This window comes from Triticum urartu, chromosome 6A, assembly GCF_056163025.1.
Source record: "Triticum urartu cultivar PI428250 chromosome 6A, HENAU_Tu73, whole genome shotgun sequence".
NCBI classification, from domain to species: domain Eukaryota; kingdom Viridiplantae; phylum Streptophyta; class Magnoliopsida; order Poales; family Poaceae; genus Triticum; species Triticum urartu.
The window spans coordinates 594096496-594123473 of record NC_141878.1 but is presented as its reverse complement, the minus strand read 5'-3'; the positions used below and the strand labels follow the sequence as shown (position 1 = coordinate 594123473).

The following is a 26978-nucleotide window of genomic DNA, read 5'->3' as shown; positions in this document are numbered from 1 at the left end:
GCGCGGGTTTATAACCATCACTACTACTATGGCATGGCCCAGGGGCACGGTAGAGACCGCTTAGTAGTAGCGAGGGGTAAAAACCAGCGCTACTGCTATCAACTTAGTAGTAGCGAGGGTTAAAACCCCGCGCTACTACTATGGCATGTCCCGGGGGGCACGGTAGAGACCGCTTAGTAGTAGCGAGGGTAAAAAACCAGCGCTACTGCTATCAACTTAGTAGTAGCGAGGGTTAAAAACCCGCGATACTACTACTTAGCAGCAGCGCCTGATTTTAAAGCGCGCTGCTGGTAAGATTCTGTGTATAGGCTTTTCCCTAGTAGTGTTAGTTCACTTTTATTTTGAGTTACTAAAAATTTCAGAAATCTTTCAGAGGAGGAAATATGTTTAGGAAAATGTACCAAGGTGGTTCTTCAAGGAAGTAAGGACCCAGACTCACAATACGCGATGCGGATGAGGAACCAGCAAGGGATGCTCAAGTGCGGCCCTGTGAATGGCCGTCAGAGGACTTCATGGTTCGAGCGGGAATCAAGGAGGAATTTGAAGCTTATGTGCGTAATGCTGATCTTGAGAGCTTCGAGGCAGATAAGTGTCGTCAATATCTCTATTTAACTGATTCATTTGTGTGAAGGTTTAAATTTTTATCATCACGCAATTCTCAAACTGTCATGTTCGATCTTTATGATAAATCTTATACCATGAACTTAGAAGATTTTAACACTGCTTGTAAACTCCCATAGTGGGGTGATGTTAGTGAACCTCGCAAGTCTGAATTTAGAGATTTTCTTGCTAGTATAACTGTGGGGGAATCTAGGGATGTGACGCAAGCTACCATAGGGAGCATTCATTTTCCTGCTATACATTATTTTGCTCTCTTCATAGGTAGATGCATTAATGGTAAAGATGAAGCATGTCACATGTGTGTGCCTGATCTTAGCATTCTTAGGAGCGCTGTTTTAGGAGATAAACAATACAACTTGGGGGCTATCGTTGCACGTAGGTTGCATAATAATCGTATTCATGGAGATTTCTTTGGTGGAATTTATGCAACTCATATAGCTAACTTTCTTGAGATACCCATATGTGGACACATGATATTGAGTTGCCTCCTTCTTATCTAGATTATGATGCTATGGTTCGTCATCAGTTTGTTGAGAGGAACGATAAGTTCCTCCAGTACCGACTAATCTTTGACAGACGACACACCTATCACATCGCTCTCCCTGCTCCTACTTTCTTTGGCTTTCAGGCAAAAGGAAGGTACGTTATAACCAGGGAGGAGGCGACCGAATACGAGAGGAGGGCAGAGACAACTGGCCTCCAAGCTGCAGCTCATCAGGCAATTGCCGCTGCATCTCAGTACGACCCCAGCTACAACTTTGGATATCCGCCAGTCCAGTCGTGGCCATAGACCAACTTAGGCCAAAAGCCTAAGCTTGGGGGAGTATGTATCTCTCACCGACATTACATTCCTGTTCACACACTCATGCTAGTTGTCAGTGCTCATACTTTTTCATTGTGTCATCCATGCACTGGTCGGAGGGGATGGCGGCGTTAGGGTCGTCGCCAGGATCTGCTCCCCTGCTGCGGCCACCGCTGGGACTTGGTTGTTCCAGGTCGCCACCGCGCGTGGCCGTCGTCCCCGTGCCGGCGCGATCCTCTCCTTCAACCCCGCGGCCGCGGCCACCCCTCGTCTTCGTCCCAAGGGTAATTCAAGGATTCCTTGCTCAGATTCCATTTCATCCTGCCATTAATTCCTTCCCGAACCCCAACCATGTTTTTATGTGTGTGTGTGTGTTGGGTTTAGGGTTTTATCGTCGCTCATAGTTTGCTTCTCTTTTCAGCTCAAATCTTGATTGCAGTTCAGTGTTTAGTATTTAGCTTTTGCCCCTCACAGAGCAAAATACACCATTGCACTAGCAGCCCACAAGTTGTACACACACACACAGTCACACAAACACACACAGAGACGGACAGAGCAGCTCTGTCTTGCTGCATTTGGCTGGTTCGGAGGGCCATGTTGCTGCTCACTTGAAACAAACTCAACGTACCGTAGAGAGAGATGCAGAAATGGAAACATACAGCAGACCATGTCAAATCATTTGGTTTGGCCGTTGCAACTGCTTCATCTGCTTTTTACGTTGATTGTAAGGCATGAAGCTGCCAAGTCTTTTTCTTCTGATTGGCCTTGCTCTTGGTTTGAAGACGAACTAGTGTTATTTCGCTTGCCGTTCATGACCAAGAGGAGGGGTTGAGTGCCAGCTAACAATTCACAACTTGCCAGGCGTAACTATTCTGGCATTAGAGATGAGATGGGATTCCATTTCCATCACGACCTCTATCATCCTCAGCAACCTTCACTTCAAATCTTAGGCCTAATGTTTATGTGATACATCCAACAACAACAGTTGTTGGATAGCCTTATTTCTCAGCGGGCCGCTGCAGGTTGATCTCATGCACAACTTCAAATCTTATTTTGGGCACAACTGAACCCTTTTTCTCTACAGGAGCCAGCGCAAGGAGGAGCACAGGCTGGACTGGTGCTACTGTTGGGTTTCGTAGTAATTTCAAAAAATTTCCTACGCACACGCAAGATCATGTGATGCATAGCAACGAGGGGGAGAGTGTTGTCTACGTACCCAACGCAGACCGACTACGGAAGCGCTGACACGACGTAGAGGAAGTAGTCGTACGTCTTCACGATCCAACCGATCAAGCACCGAAACTACGGCACCTCCGAGTTCGAGCACACGTTCAGCTCGATGACAATCCCCGGACTCTGATCCAGCAAAGTGTCGGGGAAGAGTTCCGTCAGCACGACGGCGTGGTGACGATCTTGATGATCTACAGCAGCAGGGCTTCGCCTAAACTCCGCTACAGTATTATCGAGGTATATGGTGGCAGGGGGCACCGCACACGGCTAAGGAATAGATCACGTGGATCAACTTGTGTGTTCTAGGGTGCCTCTACCTCAGTATATAAAGGAGCCAAGGGGGGAGGGGGGCGCCGGCCAGAGAGAGAGAGGCGCAGGAGGAGTCCTACTCCTTCCGGGAGTAGGACTCCCCCCCAATCCTATTCCAACTAGGACTCCCCAAGTGGGAAAGAGGGAGAAGGGTGGCCGGCCACCTCTCCTAGTCCTAATAGGACTAGGGGAAGGGGGGAGGCGCTCAGCCCTTGTGGGCAGCCCTTTCACCTTTCCACTAAGGCCCATGAAGGCCCATATGGCTCCCGGGGGGTTCCGGTAACCTCCCGGTAACCCGGTAAAATCCCGATTTCACCCGGAACACTTCCGATATCCAAATATAGGCTTCCAATATATCAATCTTTACGTCTCGACCATTTCGAGACTCCTCGTCATGTCCGTGATCACATCCGGGACTCCGAACAACCTTCGGTACATCAAAATGCATAAACTCATAATATAACTGTCATCGTAACCTTAAGCGTGCGGACCCTACGGGTTCGAGAACAATGTAGACATGACCGAGACACGTCTCCGGTCAATAACCAATAGCGGGACCTGGATGCCCATATTGGCTCCTACATATTCTACGAAGATCTTTATCGGTCAGACCGCATAACAACATACGGTGTTCCCTTTGTCATCGGTATGTTACTTGCCCGAGATTTGATCGTCGGTATCCAATACCTAGTTCAATCTCGTTACCGGCAAGTCTCTTTACTCGTTCTGTAATACATCATCTCACAACTACCATATTAGTTGTAATGCTTGCAAGGCTTATGTGATGTGTATTACCGAGAGGGCCCAGAGATACCTCTCCGACAATCGGAGTGACAAATCCTAATCTCGAAATACGCCAACCCAACATCTACCTTTGGAGACACCTGTAATGCTCCTTTATAATCACTCAGTAACGTTGTGACGTTTGGTAGCACCCAAAGTGTTCCTCCGGCAAACGGGAGTTGCATAATCTCATTGTCATAGGAACATGTATAAGTCATGAAGAAAGCAGTAGCAACATACTAAACGATCGTGTGCTAAGCTAATGGAATGGTTCATGTCAATCAGATCATTCAACTAATGATGTGACCTCGTTAATCAAATAACAACTCATTGTTCATGGTTAGGAAACATAACCATTTTTGATTAACGAGCTAGTCAAGTAGAGGCATACTAGTGACACATTGTTTGTCTATGTATTCAGACATGTATTATGTTTCCGGTTAATACAATTCTAGCATGAATAATAAACATTTATCATGATTATAAGGAAATAAATAATAACTTTATTATTGCCTCTAGGGCATATTTCCTTCAGTCTCCCACTTGCACTAGAGTCAATAATCTAGATTACACTGTAATGATTCTAACACCCATGGAGCCTTGGTGCTGATCATGTTTTGCTCGTGGAAGAGGCTTAGTCAACGGATCTGCAACATTCAGATCCGTATGTATCTTGCAAATCTCTATGTCTCCCACCTGGACTAGATCCCGGATGGAGTTGAAGCGTCTCTTGATGTGTTTGGTCCTTTTGTGAAATCTGGATTCCTTTGCCAAGGCAATTGCACCAGTATTGTCACAAAAGATTTTCATTGGACCCAATGCACTAGGTATGACACCTAGATCGGATATGAACTCCTTCATCCAGACTCCTTCGTTCGCTGCTTCCGAAGCAGCTATGTACTCCGCTTCACATGTAGATCCCGCTACGACGCTTTGTTTAGAACTGCACCAACTGACAGCTCCACCGTTTAATGTAAACACGTATCCGTTTTGCGATTTAGAATCGTCCAGATCAGGGTCAAAGCTTGCATCAACGTAACCTTTTACGGTGAGCTCTTTGTCACCTCCATATACGAGAAACATATCATTAGTCCTTTTCAGGTATCTAAGGATGTTCTTGACCGCTGTCCAGTGATCCACTCCTGGATTACTTTGGTACCTCCCTGCTAAACTTATAGCAAGGCACACATCAGGTCTGGTACACAGCATTGCATACATGATAGATCCTATGGCTGATGCATAGGGAACATCTTTCATATTCTCTCTATCTTCTACAGTGGTCGGGCATTGAGTCTTACTCAACTTCACACCTTGTAACACAGGCAAGAACCCTTTCTTTGCTTGATCCATTTTGAACTTCTTCAAAATTTTGTCAAGGTATGTGCTTTGTGAAAGTCCAATTAAGCGTCTTGATCTATCTCTATAGATCTTAATGCCTAATATGTAAGCAGCTTCACCGAGGTCTTTCATTGAAAAACTTTTATTCAAGTATCCCTTTATGCTATCCAGAAATTCTATATCATTTCCAATCAGCAATATGTCATCCACATATAATATCAGAAATGCTACAGAGCTCCCACTCACTTTCTTGTAAATACAGGCTTCTCCAAAAGTCTGTATAAAACCAAATGCTTTGATCACACTATCAAAGCGTTTATTCCAACTCCGAGAGGCTTGCACCAGTCCATAAATGGATCGCTGGAGCTTGCACACTTTGTTAGCTCCCTTTGGATCGACAAAACCTTCCGGTTGCATCATATACAACTCTTCTTCAAGAAATCCATTCAGGAATGCAGTTTTGACATCCATCTGCCAAATTTCATAATCATAAAATGCGGCAATCGCTAACATGATTCGGACGGACTTAAGCATCGCTACGGGTGAGAAGGTCTCATCGTAGTCAATCCCTTGAACTTGCCGAAAACCTTTTGCGACAAGTCGAGCTTTGTAGACAGTAACATTACCATCAGCGTCAGTCTTCTTCTTAACGATCCATTTATTCTCAATTGCTTGCCGATCATCGGGCAAGTAAACCAAAGTCCATACTTTGTTCTCATACATGGATCCCATCTCAGATTTCATGGCTTCAAGCCACTTTGCGGAATCTGGGCTCACCATCACTTCTTCATAGTTCGTAGGTTCATCATGATCTAGTAGCATGACTTCCAGAACAGGATTACCGTACCACTCTGGCGCGGATCTTACTCTGGTTGATCTACGAGGTTCAGTAGTATCTTGATCTGAAGTTTCATGATCATTATCATTGGCTTCCTCACTAACTGGTGTAGGTGTCACTGAAACAGTTTTCTGTGATGAACTACTTTCCAGTAAGGGAGCAGGTACAGTTACTGTTGGGTAACGTTGCAGAAAACAAAAAATTTCCTACTCGTTTCACCAAGATCCATCTAGGAGTTCATCTAGCAACGAGTCATCGGATGCATCTACATACCTTTGTAGATCGCGTGCGGAAGCGTTCGAAGAACGGTGATGATGTAGTCGAACACGACGTGATCCAAATCACCGATGACCAAGCGCCGAACGGACGGCACCTCCGCGTTCAACACACGTACGGGACGGGAGACGTCTCCTCCTTCTTGATCCAGCAAGGGGGAAGGAGAGATTGATGAAGATCCAGCAGCACGACGGCGTGGTGGTGGATGCAGGGCGTCACAGTAGCAGGGCTTCGCCTATACTACGAGAGAGAGACGTAACGGGGAGAGAGGGAGGCGCCAGGGGCTGGTGTGTCAAGTCCCTCCTCTCCCCCACTATATATAGGAGGGCCAAGGGGGGGTGGTGCACAGCCTAGGAGATCCAATCTCCTAGGTGCGGCGGCCAGGGGGAGGTTTCCCTCCCCCCCAAGGCACCTCGGGGTGCCTTCCACTAGGTGGACTCCTCCCCATGGAAACCCTAGGCGCATGGGCCTAGTGGGGCTGGTGCCCTTGGCCCATGTAGGCCAAGGCGCACCCCCTACAGCCCATGTGGCCCCCCGGGACAGGTGGCCCCACCCGGTGGGCCCGCGGGACCCCTCCGGTGGTCCCGGTACAATACCGATAACCCCGAAACTTGTCCCGATGGCCAAAACAACACTTCCTATATATAATTCTTTACCTCCGGACCATTCTGGAACTCCTCGTGACGTCCGGGATCTCATCCGGGACTCCGAACAACATTCGGGTTACTGCATATACATATCTTCACAACCTTAGCGTCACCGAACCTTAAGTGTGTAGACCCTACGGGTTCGGGAGACAAGCAGACATGACCAAGACGACTCTCCGGTCAATAACCAACAGCGGGATCTGGATACCCATGTTGGCTCCCACATGCTCCACGATGATCTCATCAGATGAACCACGATGTCGAGGATTCAATCAAACCCCGTATGCAATTCCCTTTGTCAATCGATATGTTACTTGCCCGAGATTCGATCGTCGGTATCCCAATACCTCGTTCAATCTCGTTACCGGCAAGTCACTTTACTCGTACCGTAATGCATGATCCCGTGACCAGACACTTGGTCACATTGAGCTCATTATGATGATGCATTACCGAGTGGGCCCGGTGATATCTCTCCGTCATACGGAGTGACAAATCCCAGTCTTGATCCATGTCAACCCAACAGACACTTTCGGAGATACCCGTAGTCTACCTTTATAGTCACCCAGTTACGTTGTGACGTTTGGTATACCCAAAGCACTCCTACGGTATCCGGGAGTTACACGATCTCATGGTCTAAGGAAAAGATACTTTGACATTGGAAAACTCTAGCAAACGAACTATACGATCTTGTGCTATGTTTAGGATTGGGTCTTGTCCATCACATCATTCTCCTAATGATGTGATCTCGTTATCAATGACATCCAATGTCCATAGTCAGACCATGACTATCTGTTGATCAACGAGCTAGTCAACTAGAGGCTTACTAGGGACATGTTGGTGTCTGTTATTCACACATGTATTACGATTTCCGGATAACACAATTATAGCATGAATAAAGACAATTATCATGAACAAGGAAATGTAATAATAATGCTTTTATTATTGCCTCTAGGGCATATTTCCAACAGTCTCCCACTTGCACTAGAGTCAATAATCTAGTTACATTGTGATGAATCGAACACCCATGGAATTCTGGTGTTGATCATGTTTTGCTCTAGGGAGAGGTTTAGTCAACGGATCCGCAACATTCAGGTCCGTATGTACTTTACAAATCTCTATTTCTCCATCTTGAACATTTTCACGAATGGAGTTGAAGCGACGCTTGATGTGCCTTGTCTTCTTGTGAAACTTGGGCTCCTTGGCAAGAGCAATAGCTCAAGTGTTGTCACAGAAGAGCTTGATCGGCCCCGACGCATTGGGTATGACTCCTAGGTCGGTGATGAACTCCTTCACCCAAATTGCTTCATGTGCTGCCTCCGAGGCTGCCATGTACTCCGCTTCACATGTAGATCCCGCCACGACGCTTTGCTTGCAACTGCACCAGCTTACTGCCCCACCATTCAAAATTTACACGTATCCGGTTTGTGACTTAGAGTCATCCAGATCTGTGTCGAAGCTAGCGTCGACGTAACCCTTTACAACGAGCTCTTCGTCACCTCCATAAACGAGAAACATTTCCTTAGTCCTTTTCAGGTACTTCAGGATATTCTTGACCGCTGTCCAGTGTTCCTTGCCGGGATTACTTTGGTACCTTCCTACCAAACTTACGGCAAGGTTTACATCAGGTCTGGTACACAGCATGGCATACATAATAGAACCTATGGCTGATGCATAGGGGATGACGCTCATCTCTTCTATATCTTCTGCCGTGGTCGGGCATTGAGCCGAGCTCAATCTCACACCTTGCAAAACAGGCAAGAACCCTTTCTTGGACTGATCCATATTGAACTTCTTCAATATCTTATCAAGGTATGTGCTTTGTGAAAGACCTATGAGGCGTCTCGATCTATCTCTATAGATTTTGATGCCTAATATATAAGCAGCTTCTCCAAGGTCCTTCATTGAAAAACTTTTATTCAAGTAGGCCTTAATGCTGTCCAAGAGTTCTATATCATTTCCCATCAAAAGTATGTCATCTACATATAATATGAGAAATGCTAAAGAGCTCCCACTCACTTTCTTGTAAACGCAGGCTTCTCCATAAGTCTGCGTGAACCCAAACGCTTTGATCATCTCATCAAAGCGAATGTTCCAACTCCGAGATGCTTGCACCAGCCCATAAATCGAGCGTTGGAGCTTGCACACCTTGTCAGCATTCTTAGGATCGACAAAACCTTCCGGCTGCATCATATACAATTCTTCCTTAAGGAAACCATTAAGGAATGTCGTTTTGACGTCCATTTGCCATATTTCATAATCATAGAATGCGGCAATCGCTAACATGATTCGGACGGACTTCAGCTTCGCTACCGGTGAGAAAGTCTCATCGTAGTCAACCCCTTGAACTTGTCGATAACCCTTAGCGACAAGCCGAGCCTTATAGATGGTCACATTACCATCTGCGTCTGTCTTCTTCTTAAAGATCCATTTATTCTCTATGGCTCGCCGTTCAACGGGCAAGTCAGTCAAAGTCCATACTTCGTTTTCATACATGGATCCTATCTCGGATTTCATGGCTTCTAGCCATTCTTCGGAATCCGGGCCCGCCATCGCTTCTTCATAGTTCGAAGGTTCACCGTTGTCTAACAACATGATTTCCAAGACAGGGTTGCCGTACCACTCTGGCGCGGAACGTGTCCTTGTGGACCTTCGAATTTCAGTAGGAGCTTGATCAAAAGTATCTTGATCATCATCATTAACCTCCTCTCTAGTCGGTGCTGGCACCTCAGGAACATTTTCTTGAGTTGCGCCATTTTCCGGTTCAAGAGGTAATACTTCATCAAGCTCTACTTTCCTCACACTTACTTCTTTCGAGAGAAACTCTTTCTCCAGAAAGATTCCGTTCTTGGCAACAAAGATCTTGCCTTCGGATCTTAGGTAGAAGGTATACCCAATAGTTTCTTTAGGGTATCCTATGAAGACGCATTTTTCCGACTTGGGTTCGAGCTTTTCAGGTTGAAGTTTCTTGACATAAGCATCGCATCCCCAAACTTTTAGAAACGACAGCTTAGGTTTCTTCCCAAACCATAATTCATACGGTGTCGTCTCAACGGATTTCGACGGAGCCCTATTTAAAGTGAATGCGGCAGTCTCTAAAGCATAGCCCCAAAAACATAGCGGTAAATCGGTAAGAGACATCATAGATCGCACCATATCCAATAGAGTGCGATTACGACGTTCGGACACACCGTTACGCTGAGGTGTTCCAGGCGGCGTGAGTTGTGAAACTATTCCACATTTTCTTAAGTGTGTGCCAAATTCGTGACTCAAGTATTCTCCTCCACGATCTGATCGTAGAAACTTGATCTTCCTGTCACGTTGATTCTCTACCTCACTCTGAAATTCCTTGAACTTTTCAAAGGTTTCAGACTTGTGTTTCATTAAGTAGACATACCCATATCTACTTAAGTCATCAGTGAGGGTGAGAACATAACGATAGCCACCGCGAGCCTCAACACTCATTGGACCGCACACATCAGTATGTATGATTTCCAATAAGTTGGTTGCTCGCTCCATTGTTCCTGAGAACGGAGTCTTGGTCATTTTACCCATGAGGCATGGTTCGCACGTGTCAAATGATTCATAATCAAGAGACTCTAAAATTCCATCTGTATGGAGCTTCTTCATGCGTTTGACACCAATGTGACCAAGGCGGCAGTGCCACAAGTATGTGGTACTATCATTACCAACTTTACATCTTTTGGTACTCACATTATGAACATGTGTAGCATTATGCTCGAGATTCATAAAGAATAAACCATTCACCATCGGAGCATGACCATAAAACATATCTCTCATATAAATAGAACAACCATTATTCTCAGATTTAAATGAGTAGCCATCTCGAATTAAACGAGATCCTGATACAATGTTCATGCTCAAACTTGGCACTAAATAACAATTATTGAGGTTTATAACTAATCCCGTAGGTAAATGCAGAGGTAGCGTGCCGACGGCGATCACATCGACCTTGGAACCATTCCCGACGCGCATCGTCACCTCGTCCTTCGCCAGTCTCCGTTTACTCCGTAGCTCCTGCTGTGTGTTACAAATATGAGCAACGGCACCGGTATCAAATACCCAGGAGTTACTACGAGTACTGGTAAGGTACACATCAATTACATGTATATCACATATACCTTTTGTTTTGCCGGCCTTCTTGTCTGCTAAGTATTTGGGGCAGTTCCGCTTCCAGTGACCACTTTCCTTGCAATAAAAGCACTCAGTCTCGGGCTTGGGTCCATTCTTTGGCTTCTTCCCGGCAGCTTGCTTGCTGGGCGCGGCAACTCCCTTGCCGTCCTTCTTGAAGTTCTTTTTACCCTTGCCTTTCTTGAACTTAGTGGTTTTATTGACCATCAACACTTGATGTTCCTTCTTGACTTCTACCTCTGCTGATTTCAGCATAGCAAATACTTCAGGAATGGTCTTCTCCATCCCCTGCATATTGAAGTTCATCACAAAGCTCTTGTAGCTTGGTGGAAGCGACTGGAGGATTCTGTCAACGACCGCATCATCCGGGAGATTAACTCCCAGCTGAGTCAAGCGGTTATGCAACCCAGACATAGTGAGTATGTGCTCACTGACAGAACTGTTTTCCTCCATCTTACAGCTGAAGAACATGTCGGAGACTTGATATCTCTTGACCCGGGCATGAGCTTGGAAAACCATTTTCAGCTCTTCGAACATCTCATATGCTCCGTGTCTCTCAAAACGCTTTTGGAGCCCCGGTTCTAAACTGTAAAGCATGCCGCACTGAACGAGGGAGTAGTCATCGGTACGTGCCTGCCAAGCGTTCATAACGTCTTGTTCTGCAGGGAGAACAGGTGCGTCACCCAGTGGTTCTTGTAGGACATAATCTTTCTTGGCAGCTATGAGGATGATCCTCAGGTTCCGGACCCAGTCCGTATAGTTGCTGCCATCATCTTTCAGCTTGGTTTTCTCTAGGAACGCGTTGAAGTTGAGGACTACGTTGGCCATTTGATCTACAAGACATATTGTAAAGTTTTAGACTAAGTTCATGATAATTAAGTTCATCTAATCAAAATATTAATGAACTCCCACTTAGATTAGACATCCCTCTAGTCATCTAAGTATTACATGATCCGAGTTAACTAGACCGTGTCCGATCATCACGTGAGACGGACTAGTCAATGTCGGTGAACATCTTCATGTTGATCGTATCTTCTATACGACTCATGCTCGACCTTTCGGTCTTCTGTGTTCCGAGGCCATGTCTGTACATGCTAGGCTCGTCAAGTTAACCCTAAGTGTTTTGCATGTGTTCCGAGGCCATGTCTGTACATGCTAGGCTCGTCAACACCCGTTGTATGTGAACGTAAGGATCCATCACACCCGATCATCACGGCGTGCTTAGAAACGACGAACTTTAGCAACGGTGCACAGTTAGGGGAGAACACTTCTTGAAATTGTTATGAGGGATCATCTTATTTACTACCGTCGTTCTAAGTAAACAAGATGCAAAAACATGATAAACATCACATGCAATCAAATAATAAACGTGACATGATATGGCCAATATCACATAGCTCCTTTGATCACCATCTTGGGGCTCCATGATCATCTTGTCACCGGCTTGACACCATGATCTCCATCATCGTGTCTCCATGAAGTTGCTCGCCAACTATTACTTCTACTACTATGGCTAACGCGTTTAGCAATAAAGTAAAGTAATTTACATGGCGTTTCTCAATGACACGCAGGTCATATAAAAGAATAAAGACAACTCCTATGGCTCCTGCCGGTTGTCATACTCATCGACATGCAAGTCGTGAATCCTATTACAATAGCATGAACATCTCATACATCACATATAGATCATTCATCATTCATCACAACTTTGGCCATATCATATCACAAACCACTTGCTGCAAAAACAAGTTAGACGTCCTCTAATTGTTGTTGCAAGTTTTTACGTGGCTGAATTAGGGTTCTAGCAAGAACGTCTTCTTACCTACGTTAAAGCCACAACGTGATTTGTCAACTTCTATTTACCCTTCATAAGGACCCTGTTCATCGAATCCGCTCCAACTAAAGTGGGAGAGACAGACACCCGCCAGCCACCTTATGCAACTAGTGCATGTTAGTCGGTGGAACCGGTCTCACGTAAGCGTACGTGTAAGGTTGGTCCGGGCCGCTTCATCCCACAATACCGCTGAAGCAAAAGATAAGACTAGTAGCGGCAAGAAAGTTGACAAATCTACGCCCACAACAAATTGTGTTCTACTCACGCAAGAAGAACTACGCATAGACCTAGCTCATGATGCCACTGTTGGGTAACGTTGCAGAAAACAAAAATTTTCCTACTCGTTTCACCAAGATCCATCTAGGAGTTCATCTAGCAACGAGTCATCGGATGCATCTACATACCTTTGTAGATCGCGTGCGGAAGCGTTCAAAGAACTGTGATGATGTAGTCGAACACGACGTGATCCAAATCACCGATGACCAAGCGCCGAACGGACGGCACCTCCGCATTCAACACACGTATGGGACGGGAGACGTCTCCTCCTTCTTGATCCAGCAAGGGGGAAGGATAGATTGATGAAGATCCAGCAGCACGACGGCGTGGTGGTGGATGCAGGGCGTCACAGTAGCAGGGCTTCGCCTATACTACGAGAGAGAGACGTAACGGGGAGAGAGGGAAGCGCCAGGGGCTGGTGTGTCAAGTCCCTCCTCTCCCCCACTATATATAGGAGGGCCAAGGGGGTATGGTGCGCAGCCTAGGAGATCCAATCTCCTAGGTGCGGCGGCCAGGGGAGGTTTCCCTCCCCCCCAAGGCACCTCGGGGTGCCTTCCACTAGGTGGACTCCTCCCCATGGAAACCCTAGGCGCATGGGCCTAGTGGGGCTGGTGCCCTTGGCCCATGTAGGCCAAGGCGCACCCCCTACAGCCCATGTGGCCCCCCGGGACAGGTGGCCCCACCCGGTGGGCCCGCGGGACCCCTCCGGTGGTCCCGGTACAATACCGATAACCCCGAAACTTGTCCCGATGGCCAAAACAACACTTCCTATATATAATTCTTTACCTCCGGACCATTCTGGAACTCCTCGTGACGTCCGGGATCTCATCCGGGACTCCGAACAACATTCGGGTTACTGCATATACATATCTTCACAACCTTAGCGTCACCGAACCTTAAGTGTGTAGACCCTACGGGTTCGGGAGACAAGCAGACATGACCAAGACGACTCTCCGGTCAATAACCAACAGCGGGATCTGGATACCCATGTTGGCTCCCACATGCTCCACGATGATCTCATCAGATGAACCACGATGTCGAGGATTCAATCAAACCCCGTATGCAATTCCCTTTGTCAATCGATATGTTACTTGCCCGAGATTCGATCGTCGGTATCCCAATACCTCGTTCAATCTCGTTACCGGCAAGTCACTTTACTCGTACCGTAATGCATGATCCCGTGACCAGACACTTGGTCACATTGAGCTCATTATGATGATGCATTACCGAGTGGGCCCGGTGATATCTCTCCGTCATACGGAGTGACAAATCCCAGTCTTGATCCATGTCAACCCAACAGACACTTTCGGAGATACCCGTAGTCTACCTTTATAGTCACCCAGTTACGTTGTGACGTTTGGTATACCCAAAGCACTCCTACGGTATCCGGGAGTTACACGATCTCATGGCTAAGGAAAAGATACTTTGACATTGGAAAACTCTAGCAAACGAACTATACGATCTTGTGCTATGTTTAGGATTGGGTCTTGTCCATCACATCATTCTCCTAATGATGTGATCTCGTTATCAATGACATCCAATGTCCATAGTCAGGAAACCATGACTATCTGTTGATCAACGAGCTAGTCAACTAGAGGCTTACTAGGGACATGTTGGTGTCTGTTATTCACACATGTATTACGATTTCCGGATAACACAATTATAGCATGAATAAAGACAATTATCATGAACAAGGAAATATAATAATAATGCTTTTATTATTGCCTCTAGGGCATATTTCCAACAGTTACCTCGTCAAGTTCTACTTTCCTCCCACTCACTTCTTTCGAGAGAAACTCCTTCTCTAGAAAGGATCCATTCTTAGCAATGAATGTCTTGCCTTCGGATCTGTGATAGAAGGTGTACCCAAAAGTTTCCTTTAGGTATCCTATGAAGACACATTTCTCCGACTTGTGTTCGAGCTTATCAGGTTGAAGCTTTTTCACATAAGCATCGCAGCCCCAAACTTTAAGAAACGACAACTTTGGTTTCTTGCCAAACCACAGTTCATAAGGCGTCGTCTCAACGGATTTTGATGGTGCCCTATTTAACGTGAATGCAGCCGTCTCTAGAGCATAACCCCAAAACGATAGCGGTAAATCAGTAAGAGACATCATAGATCGCACCATATCTAGTAAAGTACGATTACGACGTTCGGACACACCATTACGCTGTGGTGTTCCGGGTGGCGTGAGTTGCGAAACTATTCCACAGTTTTTCAAATGTACACCAAACTCGTAACTCAAATATTCTCCTCCACGATCAGATCGTAGAAACTTTATTTTCTTGTTACGATGATTTTCAACTTCACTCTGAAATTCTTTGAACTTTTCAAATGTTTCAGACTTATGTTTCATTAAGTAAATATATCCATATCTGCTTAAATCATCTGTGAAGGTGAGAAAATAACGATATCCGCCACGAGCCTCAATATTCATCGGACCACATACATCGGTATGTATGATTTCCAATAAATCTGTTGCTCTCTCCATAGTACCGGAGAACGGTGTTTTAGTCATCTTGCCCATGAGGTACGGTTCGCAAGTACCAAGTGATTCATAATCAAGTGGTTCCAAAAGTCCATCAGTATGGAGTTTCTTCATGCGCTTTACACCGATATGACCTAAACGACAGTGCCATAAATAAGTTGCACTTTCATTATCAACTCTGCATCTTTTGGTTTCAACATTACGAATATGTGTATTACTACTATCGAGATTTAATAAGAATAGACCACTCTTCAAGGGTGCATGACCATAAAAGATATTACTCATATAAATAGAACAACCATTATTCTCTGATTTAAATGAATAACCGTCTCGCATTAAACAAGATCCAGATATAATGTTCATGCTCAACGCTGGCACCAAATAACAATTATTTAGGTCTAATATTAATCCCGAAGGTAGATGTAGAGGTAGCGTGCCGACCGCGATCACATCGACTTTGGAACTGTTTCCCACGCGCATCGTCACCTCGTCCTTTGCCAGTGCCCGCTTATTCCGTAGTCCCTGTTTCGAGTTGCAAATATTAGCAACAGAACCAGTATCAAATACCCAGGTGCTACTGCGAGCTCTAGTAAGGTACACATCAATAACATGTATATCACATATACCTTTGTTCACCTTGCCATCCTTCTTATCCGCCAAATACTTGGGGCAGTGCCGCTTCCAGTGACCAGTCTGCTTGCAGTAGAAGCACTCAGTTTCAGGCTTAGGTCCAGACTTGGGTTTCTTCTCTTGAGCAGCAACTTGCTTGCCGTTCTTCTTGAAGTTCCCCTTCTTCTTCCCTTTACCCTTTTTCTTGAAACTAGTGGTCTTGTTAACCATCAACACTTGATGCTCCTTCTTGATTTCTACCTCCGCAGCTTTCAGCATCGCGAAGAGCTCGGGAATAGTCTTGTTCATCCCTTGCATATTATAGTTCATCACGAAGCTCTTGTAGCTTGGTGGCAGTGATTGGAGAATTCTGTCAATGACGCAATCATCCGGAAGATTAACTCCCAATTGAATCAAGTGATTATTATACCCAGACATTTTGAGTATATGCTCACTGACAGAACTGTTCTCCTCCATCTTGCAGCTATAGAACTTATTGGAGACTTCATATCTCTCAATCCGGGCATTTTCTTGAAATATTAACTTCAACTCCTGGAACATCTCATATGCTCCATGACGTTCAAAACGTCGTTGAAGTCCCGATTCTAAGCCGTAAAGCATGGCACACTGAACTATCGAGTAGTCATCAGATTTGCTCTGCCAGACGTTCATAACATCTGGTGTTGCTCCAGCAGCAGGCCTGGCACCCAGCGGTGCTTCTAGGACGTAATTCTTCTGAGCAGCAATGAGGATAATCCTCAAGTTACGGACCCAGTCCGTGTAATTGCTACCATCATCTTTCAACTTTGCTTTCTCAAGGAACGCATTAAAATTCAACGGAACAATAGCACGAGCCATCTATCTACAATCAACATAAACAAGCAAGATACTATCAGGTACTAAGTTCATGATAAATTTAAGTTCAATTAATCATATTACTTAAGAACTCCCACTTAGATAGACATCCCTCTAATCTTCTAAGTGATTACGTGATCCAAATCAACTAAACCATGACCGATCATCACGTGAGATGGAGTAGTTTTCAATGGTGAACATCGTTTATGTTGATCATATCTACTATATGATTCACGCTCGACCTTTCGGTCTCCGTGTTCCGAGGCCATATCTGCATATGCTAGGCTCGTCAAGTTTAACCTGAGTATTCTGCGTGTGCAAAACTGGCTTGCACCCGTTGTAGATGGACGTAGAGCTTATCACACCCGATCATCACGTGGTGTCTGGGCACGACGAACTTTGGCAACGGTGCATACTCAGGGAGAACACTTCTTGATAATTTAGTGAGAGATCATCTTATAATGCTACCGTCAATCAAAGCAAGATAAGATGCATAAAAAGATAAACATCACATGCAATCAATATAAGTGATATGATATGGCCATCATCATCTTGTGCTTGTGATCTCCATCTCCGAAGCACCGTCATGATCACCATCGTCACCGGCGCGACACCTTGATCTCCATCGTAGCATCGTTGTCGTCTCGCCAATCTTATGCTTCCACGACTATCACTACCGTTTAGTAATATTACATCGCGATTGCATTGCATACAATAAAACGACAACCATATGGCTCCTGCCAGTTGCCGATAACTTGGTTACAAAACATGATCATCTCATACAATAAAATTCAGCATCATGCCTTGACCATATCACATCACAACATGCCCTGCAAAAACAAGTTAGACGTCCTCTACTTTGTTGTTGCATGTTTTACGTGGCTGCTACGGGCTTAAGTAAGAACCAATCTCACCTACGCATCAAAACCACAACGATAGTTTGTCAAATAGACTCCGTTTTAACCTTCGCAAGGACCGGGCGTAGCCATACTTGGTTCAACTAAAGTTGGAGAGACAGTCGCCCGCAAGCCACCTGTGTGCAAAGCACGTCGGGAGAACCGGTCTCGCGTAAGCGTACGCGTAATGTTGGTCCGGGTCGTCTCGTCCAACAATACCGCCGAACCAAAGTATGACATGCTGGTAGGCAGTATGACTTGTATCGTCCACAACTCACTTGTGTTCTACTCGTGCATATAACATCAACATAAATAACCTAGGCTCGGATGCCACTGTTGGGTTTCGTAGTAATTTCAAAAAAATTCCTACGCACACGCAAGATCATGTGATGCATAGAAACGAGGGGGAGAGTGTTGTCTACGTACCCAACGCAGACCGACTGCGGAAGCGCTGACACGACGTAGAGGAAGTAGTCGTACGTCTTCACGATCCAACCGATCAAGCACCGAAACTACGGCACCTCCGAGTTCGAGCACACGTTCAGCTCGATGACGATCCCCGAACTCCGATCCAGCAAAGTGTCGGGGAAGAGTTCCGTCAGCACGACGGCGTGGTGACGATCTTGATGATCTACAGCAGCAGGGCTTCGCCTAAACTCCGCTACAGTATTATCGAGGTATATGGTGGCAGGGGGCACCGCACACGGCTAAGGAATAGATCACGTGGATCAACTTGTGTGTTCTAGGGTGCCTCTACCTCAGTATATAAAGGAGCCAAGGGGGGAGGGGGGTGCCGGCCAGAGAGAGAGGCGCAGGAGGAGTCCTACTCCTTCCGGGAGTAGGACTCCCCCCCAATCCTATTCCAACTAGGACTCCCCAAGTGGGAAAGAGGGAGAAGGGTGGCCGGCCACCTCTCCTAGTCCTAATAGGACTAGGGGAAGGGGGGAGGTGCGCAGCCCTTGTGGGCAGCCCTTTCACCTTTCCACTAAGGCCCATGAAAGCCCATATGGATCCCGGGGGGTTCCGGTAACCTCCCGGTAACCCGGTAAAATCCTGATTTCACCCGGAACACTTCCGATATCCAAATATAGGCTTCCAATATATCAATCTTTACGTCTCGACCATTTCGAGACTCCTCGTCATGTCCGTGATCACATCCGGGACTCCGAACAACCTTCGGTACATCAAAATGCATAAACTCATAATATAACTGTCATCGTAACCTTAAGCGTGCGGACCCTACGGGTTCGAGAACAATGTAGACATGACCGAGACACGTCTCCGGTCAATAACCAATAGCGGGACCTGGATGCCCATATTGGCTCCTACATATTCTATGAAGATCTTTATCGGTCAGACCGCATAACAACATACGTTGTTCCCTTTGTCATCGGTATGTTACTTGCCCGAGATTTGATCGTCGGTATCCAATACCTAGTTCAATCTCGTTACCGGCAAGTCTCTTTACTCGTTCCGTAATACATCATCTCACAACTACCATATTAGTTGTAATGCTTGCAAGGCTTATGTGATGTGTATTACCGAGAGGGCCCAGAGATACCTCTCTGACAATCGGAGTGACAAATCCTAATCTCGAAATACGCCAACCCAACATCTACCTTTGGAGACACCTGTAATGCTCCTTTATAATCACTCAGTAACGTTGTGACGTTTGGTAGCACCCAAAGTGTTCCTCCGGCAAACGGGAGTTGCATAATCTCATAGTCATAGGAACATGTATAAGTCATGAAGAAAGCAGTAGCAACATACTAAACGATCGTGTGCTAAGCTAATGGAATGGGTCATGTCAATCAGATCATTCAACTAATGATGTGACCTCATTAATCAAATAACAACTCATTGTTCATGGTTAGGAAACATAACCATCTTTGATTAATGAGCTAGTCAAGTAGAGGCATACTAGTGACACTTTGTTTGTCTATGTATTCACACATGTATTATGTTTCCGGTTAATACAATTCTAGCATGAATAATAAACATTTATCATGATTATAAGGAAATAAATAATAACTTTATTATTGCCTGTAGGGCATATTTCCTTCAGCTACCTGCAGTACGAGGACAACCGCCACATCTTCCTCCACGAGCTACACCCCCTCCTCGCCCAGGCCCAGCAGACCACCACCACCGGCAGTGATAGTTTGAGATATTGGAGAATAATTGTTGTATTGATTTGGGGCCTCAAGGGCTGTTTATATAGATTACAAAGCTTGGGCTCCAAGACTAGACTAATAGAGATAGATTACAATACGAATAGTCTTATACTCTAATATCCCCCCGCAGTCTCAACGTCAGGTGTAACAATGTTGAGACTGGAGCGTATGTCGGTGAACGATGCAGTCGGGAGTCCTTTGGTAAAAATGTCAGCAAATTGGGCACTTGTAGGAACATGAAGAACGCGAACCTCGCCAAGAGCCACCTTTTCATGAACAAAGTGAATGTCAATCTCAATGTGCTTTGTGCGATGATGTTGAACTGGATTGGAAGCCATGTAGACTGCAGAGATGTTATCACAGTAAACAATGGTAGCACGTGGAAGCGGGCGATGAAGTTCAACGAGAAGCTGCCGTAGCCACACCGCCTCGGCCACAGCATGAGCAACCACCCTATACTCAGCCTCAGCAGAAGACCTGGAAACGGTTACCTGCCTTTTAGAACACCAAGAAACAAGATTATCACCCAAATAAACGCAAAATCCGGATGTAGATCGTCGAGTATCTGGACAACCTGCCCAGTCTGCATCAGAATAAACTGTCAAGCTTGTAGGTGAAGAAGAATTAAAAAGGAGACCGTGATCAAGAGTGCCTTTTAAATAGCGGAGAATGCGTCTGACATGAGCCAGATGAGGAGCACGAGGGTCATGCATAAAGAGACAGGCTTGCTGAACGGAATAGGAGATGTCAGGACGAGTAAGAGTGGCATATTGAAGAGCGCCAGTGATGCTACGATATAAAGTGGGATCAGAAAGAGGTTCACCATCAGCCGACAGTTTAGCACCAATGTCGACTGGAGTACGAGAGGGTTGACAATCAGACATACCAAAACGAGAAAGCAAGTCCAAAATGTATGACCGTTGAGAAAGAAAGAGTGAAGACTTTGTGCGAGAAACATTAATACCTAGGAAATGATGAAGAGGACCAAGATCAGTCATGGAAAACTCACGGTTGAGAGAAGAGATGATATGTTGAAGAAGAGAATCAGAACTAGCCGTGAGAATGATATCATCAACATAGAGCAAGAGGTAGGCAGTGTGAGTAGGAGACTGATAAACAAAAAGAGAAGAATCAGATTTGGAGGGAATAAAGCCTATGGTTTGAATTAAAGTAGCAAAGCATTGAAACCATGCACGAGGAGCTTGTTTAAGGCCATAAAGAGATTTGTTGAGGAGACAAACAAAATTTGGAGAGGAGGGATTCTAAAAACCAGAGGGTTGCTCACAATAAACAGTTTCATTGAGAGTGTCATGAAGAAAAGCATTTTTAACATCAAGTTGATGAATAGGCCAAGAAGAGGAAACAACAAGACTAAGAACAACACGAATAGTGCTTGGTTTAACAATGGGAGAAAAAGTCTCATCAAAGTCAATACCAGGCTGCTGGGAGAAACCACGACACACCCAACGAGCTTTGTAACGAGAGAGAGTGCCATCGGAATGAAATTTATGACGAAAAACCCATTTGCCAGAAACAATGTTAACACCAGGAGGTTTGGGAACAAGAGTCCATGTATTATTTTGCTGAAGAGCTTCAAATTCATCGCGCATAGCGGAAAGCCAGAGAGGATCAAGAAGAGCTTGCTTATAACTGGTAGGAATAGGAGAGATGGTTGGGGTGGCGGTAAGATTGAGACGTTTTGTGGGGAGAAGAAATCCTCGTTTTCCACGGGTGCACATGACATGATCATTGGTGGGCGGTGGTATAAGAACGGCATTGGGGGGTAGTGGGTTTTCGGATGAAGAAGACGGTGAGGGAGAAGAATCAGAGGTGGTGGGTGTCGAGGTAGTTGCCGTGGTAGGATGTGGTGAGGGCAAGACGGCTGGGGTAGAGGATGCAGTCGCGGGAGAGGTGGGGGACGGGGCAGGAGGGTAGCTGACGGTAGGCAACTCCGGCTGAGAAACGGAGCAAGATTCCATGGCAGTAGAGATGACCGAAGGATGAACTAGGGAAGAGGTTTTGGTGGTGGCGGATTGTGGTGGAGTTGGTGTTGTGGTTGTAGTGACAGAAAAAGGAAAAGTATTTTCATCGAATGTGACATGACAAGAGAGAATGATACGACCAGAAGATGGATCGAAGCAACGATATCCTTTGTGATCGTCAGAAAGACCAAGGTGAATGCAAGGTAGTGAGCGTGGTTCTAGTTTGTTGGAGGCGGTAGAGGCGATGTTGGGAAAGCATAGACAGCCAAAAACACGCAGAAAAGAATAGTCAGGGTGGGAGAGAAAAAGAGATTGGAAAGGCGAATAAAGAGGGCAAGTTTTAGTTGGTCAAATATTAAGAAGTAGTGTGGAGGTGCGAAGGGCTTCAACCCAAAAACGGGAAGGAAGAGAAGCTTGTAAAAGCAAGGTGCGAAGAACATCATTAATAGAGCGAAGACAGCGTTCAGCTTTACCATTTTGAGAAGATGTATAAGGGCATGAAAAACGAAGAAGAATGCCTTGAGAGAGAAAGAAGGTGCGGTTTTGGGTGTTATCAAATTCAGGACCGTTATCACATTGAATAAATCGAATTGGTAAGCCAAAGTGTGTGATTACATATTGTCGAAAGTTGAGAAAAATTGCAGGTACTTCAGATTTAGCGCGAAGAGGAAAAGTCCAAGTATAGTGAGAATAATCATCCAAGATCACACGATAATATTTATAACCAGAAACACTAGGGACTGGAGAGGTCCATAAATCACAGTGAAGTAACTCAAAAGGAAAAGTACTAATGGTAGTAGAGGTTCCAAAAGGTAATCTAACATGTTTGCCGCATTGACATGCATTACAGAGAGAGGGATTATGAGGACTGCTAGAACTAGGGATACAAAATTCTTGGAGTAAAGACGTCAAAGTGTTTTTGCTGGGGTGACCGAGACAATGATGCCATAGATCAACTGATGTGAGCATGGCACGAGGGGTGGATGTGGGCGCGCCATGAAGAGGATAAAGATCGCCCGTGCTATTGTACCAAGTGAGGACCGCCCCCGTTGTCAGATCCTTCATAGACAAACCAAGAGGGTCAAAGGCCAGGATAACTTTGTTGTCAATGCAAAATTGTCTAACAGAAATAAGATTTTTGATGATGGAAGGAACAACAAGAATATTGCGTAGAAGAAAATTGGCATGAGAGGAAGGGATGTAAGAGTGACCGGTGCATGAAACAGGGATGGTGGAGCCATCGCCAATGGTGATCGTGGAAAAAGCAGAAGGAAAACAAGCTGACAATAAATTCATATTTGAAGACATATGCATGGATGCACCAGAATCGAAAATCCAATCCGTACCTGCGTCGTTGAGGACAAAATTGTTCATGGCGTTAATGAAGGCGGCTTGGTCCCAAGCCGGCTGTTGGGGAGGAGCAGAGGGGCCAGGAGCTTGCATGTTGACGTAGGGGATAGCGGATGGGTAGTATGCGTAACGGGCCTGCATGTTGTAGGAGGCAGGCATGGTGTTGTAGGGCGACGGCGGTCCTGGCGTGCTGGGAGGCGGAGTAGGAGTGGCGGTGTAGACGTGCGCCGGCGGCCTGGGTCCAAGGAGTCCCGAAGAGCCGGTGGCTGGACGAAGACCGGGGCTCCACGTGCCCGTGTACGCAGGAGGGGCACCATACGGCGAAGGGGCCGACCACGGCATCGACCAAGCCTATACGAGGCCAGTCCAAGGATCATGCTGAGGAGGCCATGGCGACGGAGCTGGTGGCGCTGGAGCGGTGGATGACAAGGCTGGTGCAGGTCCGGCAGGACGAGATGCAGGAGGCCGGTAGATTGGATTCTTGCCCTTGTAGTTGGGGCTCGGGCGCCAGCCTGGTGGTGGTGTTGAGGCCGCGGCGGCCATAGCAGGAGTTGGAGGGGCGGTCGGTTGCCGCGGCAGCCCAGGCGTGGGAGCTGCAGAAGAGGATGCGGCAGCATGAAACACCTGCGGCGCCCGTTGCGCCTTGCGAGCCTGGTTCTTCTCTTCTTGCTGGAGGATCGAGCGGACCTCCTTGAAGGTGGGGTATGGCTTGAGCATGGGGATGAAGGACTGCTGCTTCTCGAATTGATCGCCGAGACCTTGGAGGAGGGCGTTGATGAGAGTACGATCCTCGACGTGATCGCCAAGTTCACGGAGTTCATCGCCGATAGCCTTGATTCGCTGGCAGAAGATGGAGACTGGGACATCTCCCTGCATGGTTGTGCGTAGCTCAGTGTTGAGCGCGTTGATTCGCGCGTCGGAGTTGTCCTGAAACAGCTGTTGAAGGGAAGCCCAGAGATCGGCGGCGGTGGCGTCATCATCGGAGACCAGATTGAAAAGCTCCGTGGAGATGCGTGTGTAAATCCACTGGATGATGGCGAGATCATCTTTCACCCAGCGAGGATCAGCGGGCTGTGGCGGGTAGGAAGGATCAATATGGTGGCGTAGGCCGCAGCGCCCGAGATGGATGATGAAGAGATGACGCCAATGGTAGTAGTTGTGGATGCCGAGGTCTAATGAGATCGGTATGAAGGGAGAGACGTCGGCAATGGTGTCGGCTAGGGAGAACATTGGGTTTGGAGGGGGAGGTGTTTGGGTAGTTGTAGAGGAGGAGGTAGAGGACGGGGCACCAGCGGCGCGGAACTCGGCCATGGAGAAGAGGGGCCGAGTCGGCCGGGGCGGCGGCGCGGGTGGCGGTGCCATAGCAGGTGCGGAAAACCTAGGCGTCGGATACCATGATAGTTTGAGATATTGGAGAATAATTGTTGTATTGATTTGGGGTTTCAAGGGCTGTTTATATAGATTACAAAGCTTAGGCTCCAAAACTAGACTAATAGAGATATATTACAATACGAATAGTCTTATACTCTAATAGGCAGCAGCAACAATGCCTGTGTCGTCGCGTGCGGCGCCGCCGCCGCCAAGGACCACCTCCTCAAGGTCCGCAACGCCCCCACCATTCTTACCATTTCAGACAAATATGCCAGACAGCATGCATGCACGGATGCATCTATAATTTCTAATTTGTGTATGCGATTCCTGCTCGATCTCAGGGGTCGCAGGACCAGCCGGGCCTGGTCACCATCGCAATGGAGGAGATCCTCCAGTTCGCTGCATCCATCAGCGGCGCCGTCAAGGTATCATCCTACCTGGTGGTCGAGGACACCCACATCTTTGATCTGCTGGAGCCCAAGGAGCAAGAAGTTCTGGTGCTGGATGATGCCCAGGGGAAGACCCATCTCAAGGGCCTGTCCAAGGTGCTCTAGTATAAATCAATAAATAATGCTTACTCTGCTCTAATAAACAGAGCCTCTTTCCAAATTAAACAGAGTGTAACAAAATACACTTCGATTGGCTTTATGTATGCTTGTCCCTGGCACTCATACCAATTGTTTTGACATCCCAAGTATCCGAGTGGCTATTTCATTGTATTAATATTGATTTTCCTTTGCAGGTTCATGTGAAGTCAATTGAGGATTTTTTACAGTTGGGTTGTTTTGATGGAAACCAGGACAAGCAGCAACCCGCTAAACCTTTTTCTACCCAGCAGCGACCAACTAAAGCTTCTACCACCCAGCTACCCACCAAGGGGCATCAAGGGCTCATTATTCACATATCTAGCTCTGATCAGGACGGCAAAGAACGTGATGTGGCCAAGATTAACTTTCTCAGCCTCACAGGTTTGTGGTCTTCGCACTCGCACTGGCTTGCTGACATTCTAGCATGTGGTATCTGCCTTATGTTTGGTTCTTGTGTTAGACTATGTAGATCCCAAGCAGAAGACTGGCGGTGCTCTGTCGAGCAGCAACAAGACCATGTACACCTTGATGAATGTCGTGCAAGCGCTCAACAACAACCAGGACTTTGTGCCCTATAGGCAGAGCAAAGTTACTCGTATTTTGCAGGATTCTTTGTGCAAGACGAGCGGGGCTGTGGTGATCGCCTGCTTGGTAAGATACTCAACATCTTCATCTCAAATGACCTTGCTTTGTTCATGACCAATGCTTGTGTTCCTCAAATCAAATAGTGCAATACTTGTACTCCTTTTATTGACAAGACGATGCCATAATTCAGATCTTATCCATTCTTAGGTGCTAGTAAGTAAACATAACGTGTAGTACAAAATATTTTAAGTTACCACTACTTGTGACTGTTTGCTATGTATGTACTTCTTTATGTTTCAAGCTTACCTACCTGTTGGAATTAATATTAATATGTAGTATCAGTTATAACTAGTATCCAATTTTCATTCTTCTTTTAACATTTCATGGTTGATGCAGGAAGAAGTTTCCTGCCAAGATACAATCTCTACTCTATGCTTGGCCGCATGCTCTAGTCAAGCGGCTAATGAGCAATGCCGCAGATCCGCAAGTGTTACAAGTTTCAAAAGAGCAGGTGTTAACTCATCTGCAGTTGCTAAAAGCTCCTCAAGGCCAATTCTTTCTTCTATGCACCAACCAAATCCCGTGGCAGGGAAGCAGGATCGGCCCTAATGGAATATGAGCGTAGTAAAATCAATTGACAATAAGAGGTTAGTTATATCTCTTCATGCCTACAAGTGTTCTTGTTTCTTGAAGTTAGTTATATAGAGTACTTGTATTTGTCTTTTATTAAGAACACTTCATGTTCGTTCATGTGCTAGCTGTGTTTCAGTTCCATTGGCTTCTGCAAACAGGTCTATATATTAGACTAGCCCTAGTGCTGTGAGTGCTGGGTGTCCTAGATACCGAAATATACCAAATGCAAGCGGGTGCTTGTTTTCTGCATAGTAGCAGATGTGTTTATGTGAGCTACAATGGCCTATTTCTTCCAAATGATATGAACATTATCTCATCTTGCCATTTTTCCCTCTCTCCTACAG

The 26978-nt window shown here is 46.1% G+C and overlaps 1 protein-coding gene and 1 pseudogene across 1 annotated transcript; one reads left to right on the top strand and one right to left on the bottom strand.

The window, feature by feature from the left end:
* Window positions 1-447: 447 nt before the first annotated feature.
* LOC147966924 (kinesin-like protein KIN-10B) lies at window positions 448-26805 on the top strand (annotated as a pseudogene).
* LOC147966925 (uncharacterized) lies at window positions 23810-24820 on the bottom strand. Its single transcript, XM_087527703.1, has one exon. It carries the CDS (start codon window positions 24818-24820, stop codon window positions 23810-23812), a length of 1011 nt encoding a protein of 336 aa, XP_087383829.1.
* Window positions 26806-26978: the final 173 nt, after the last annotated feature.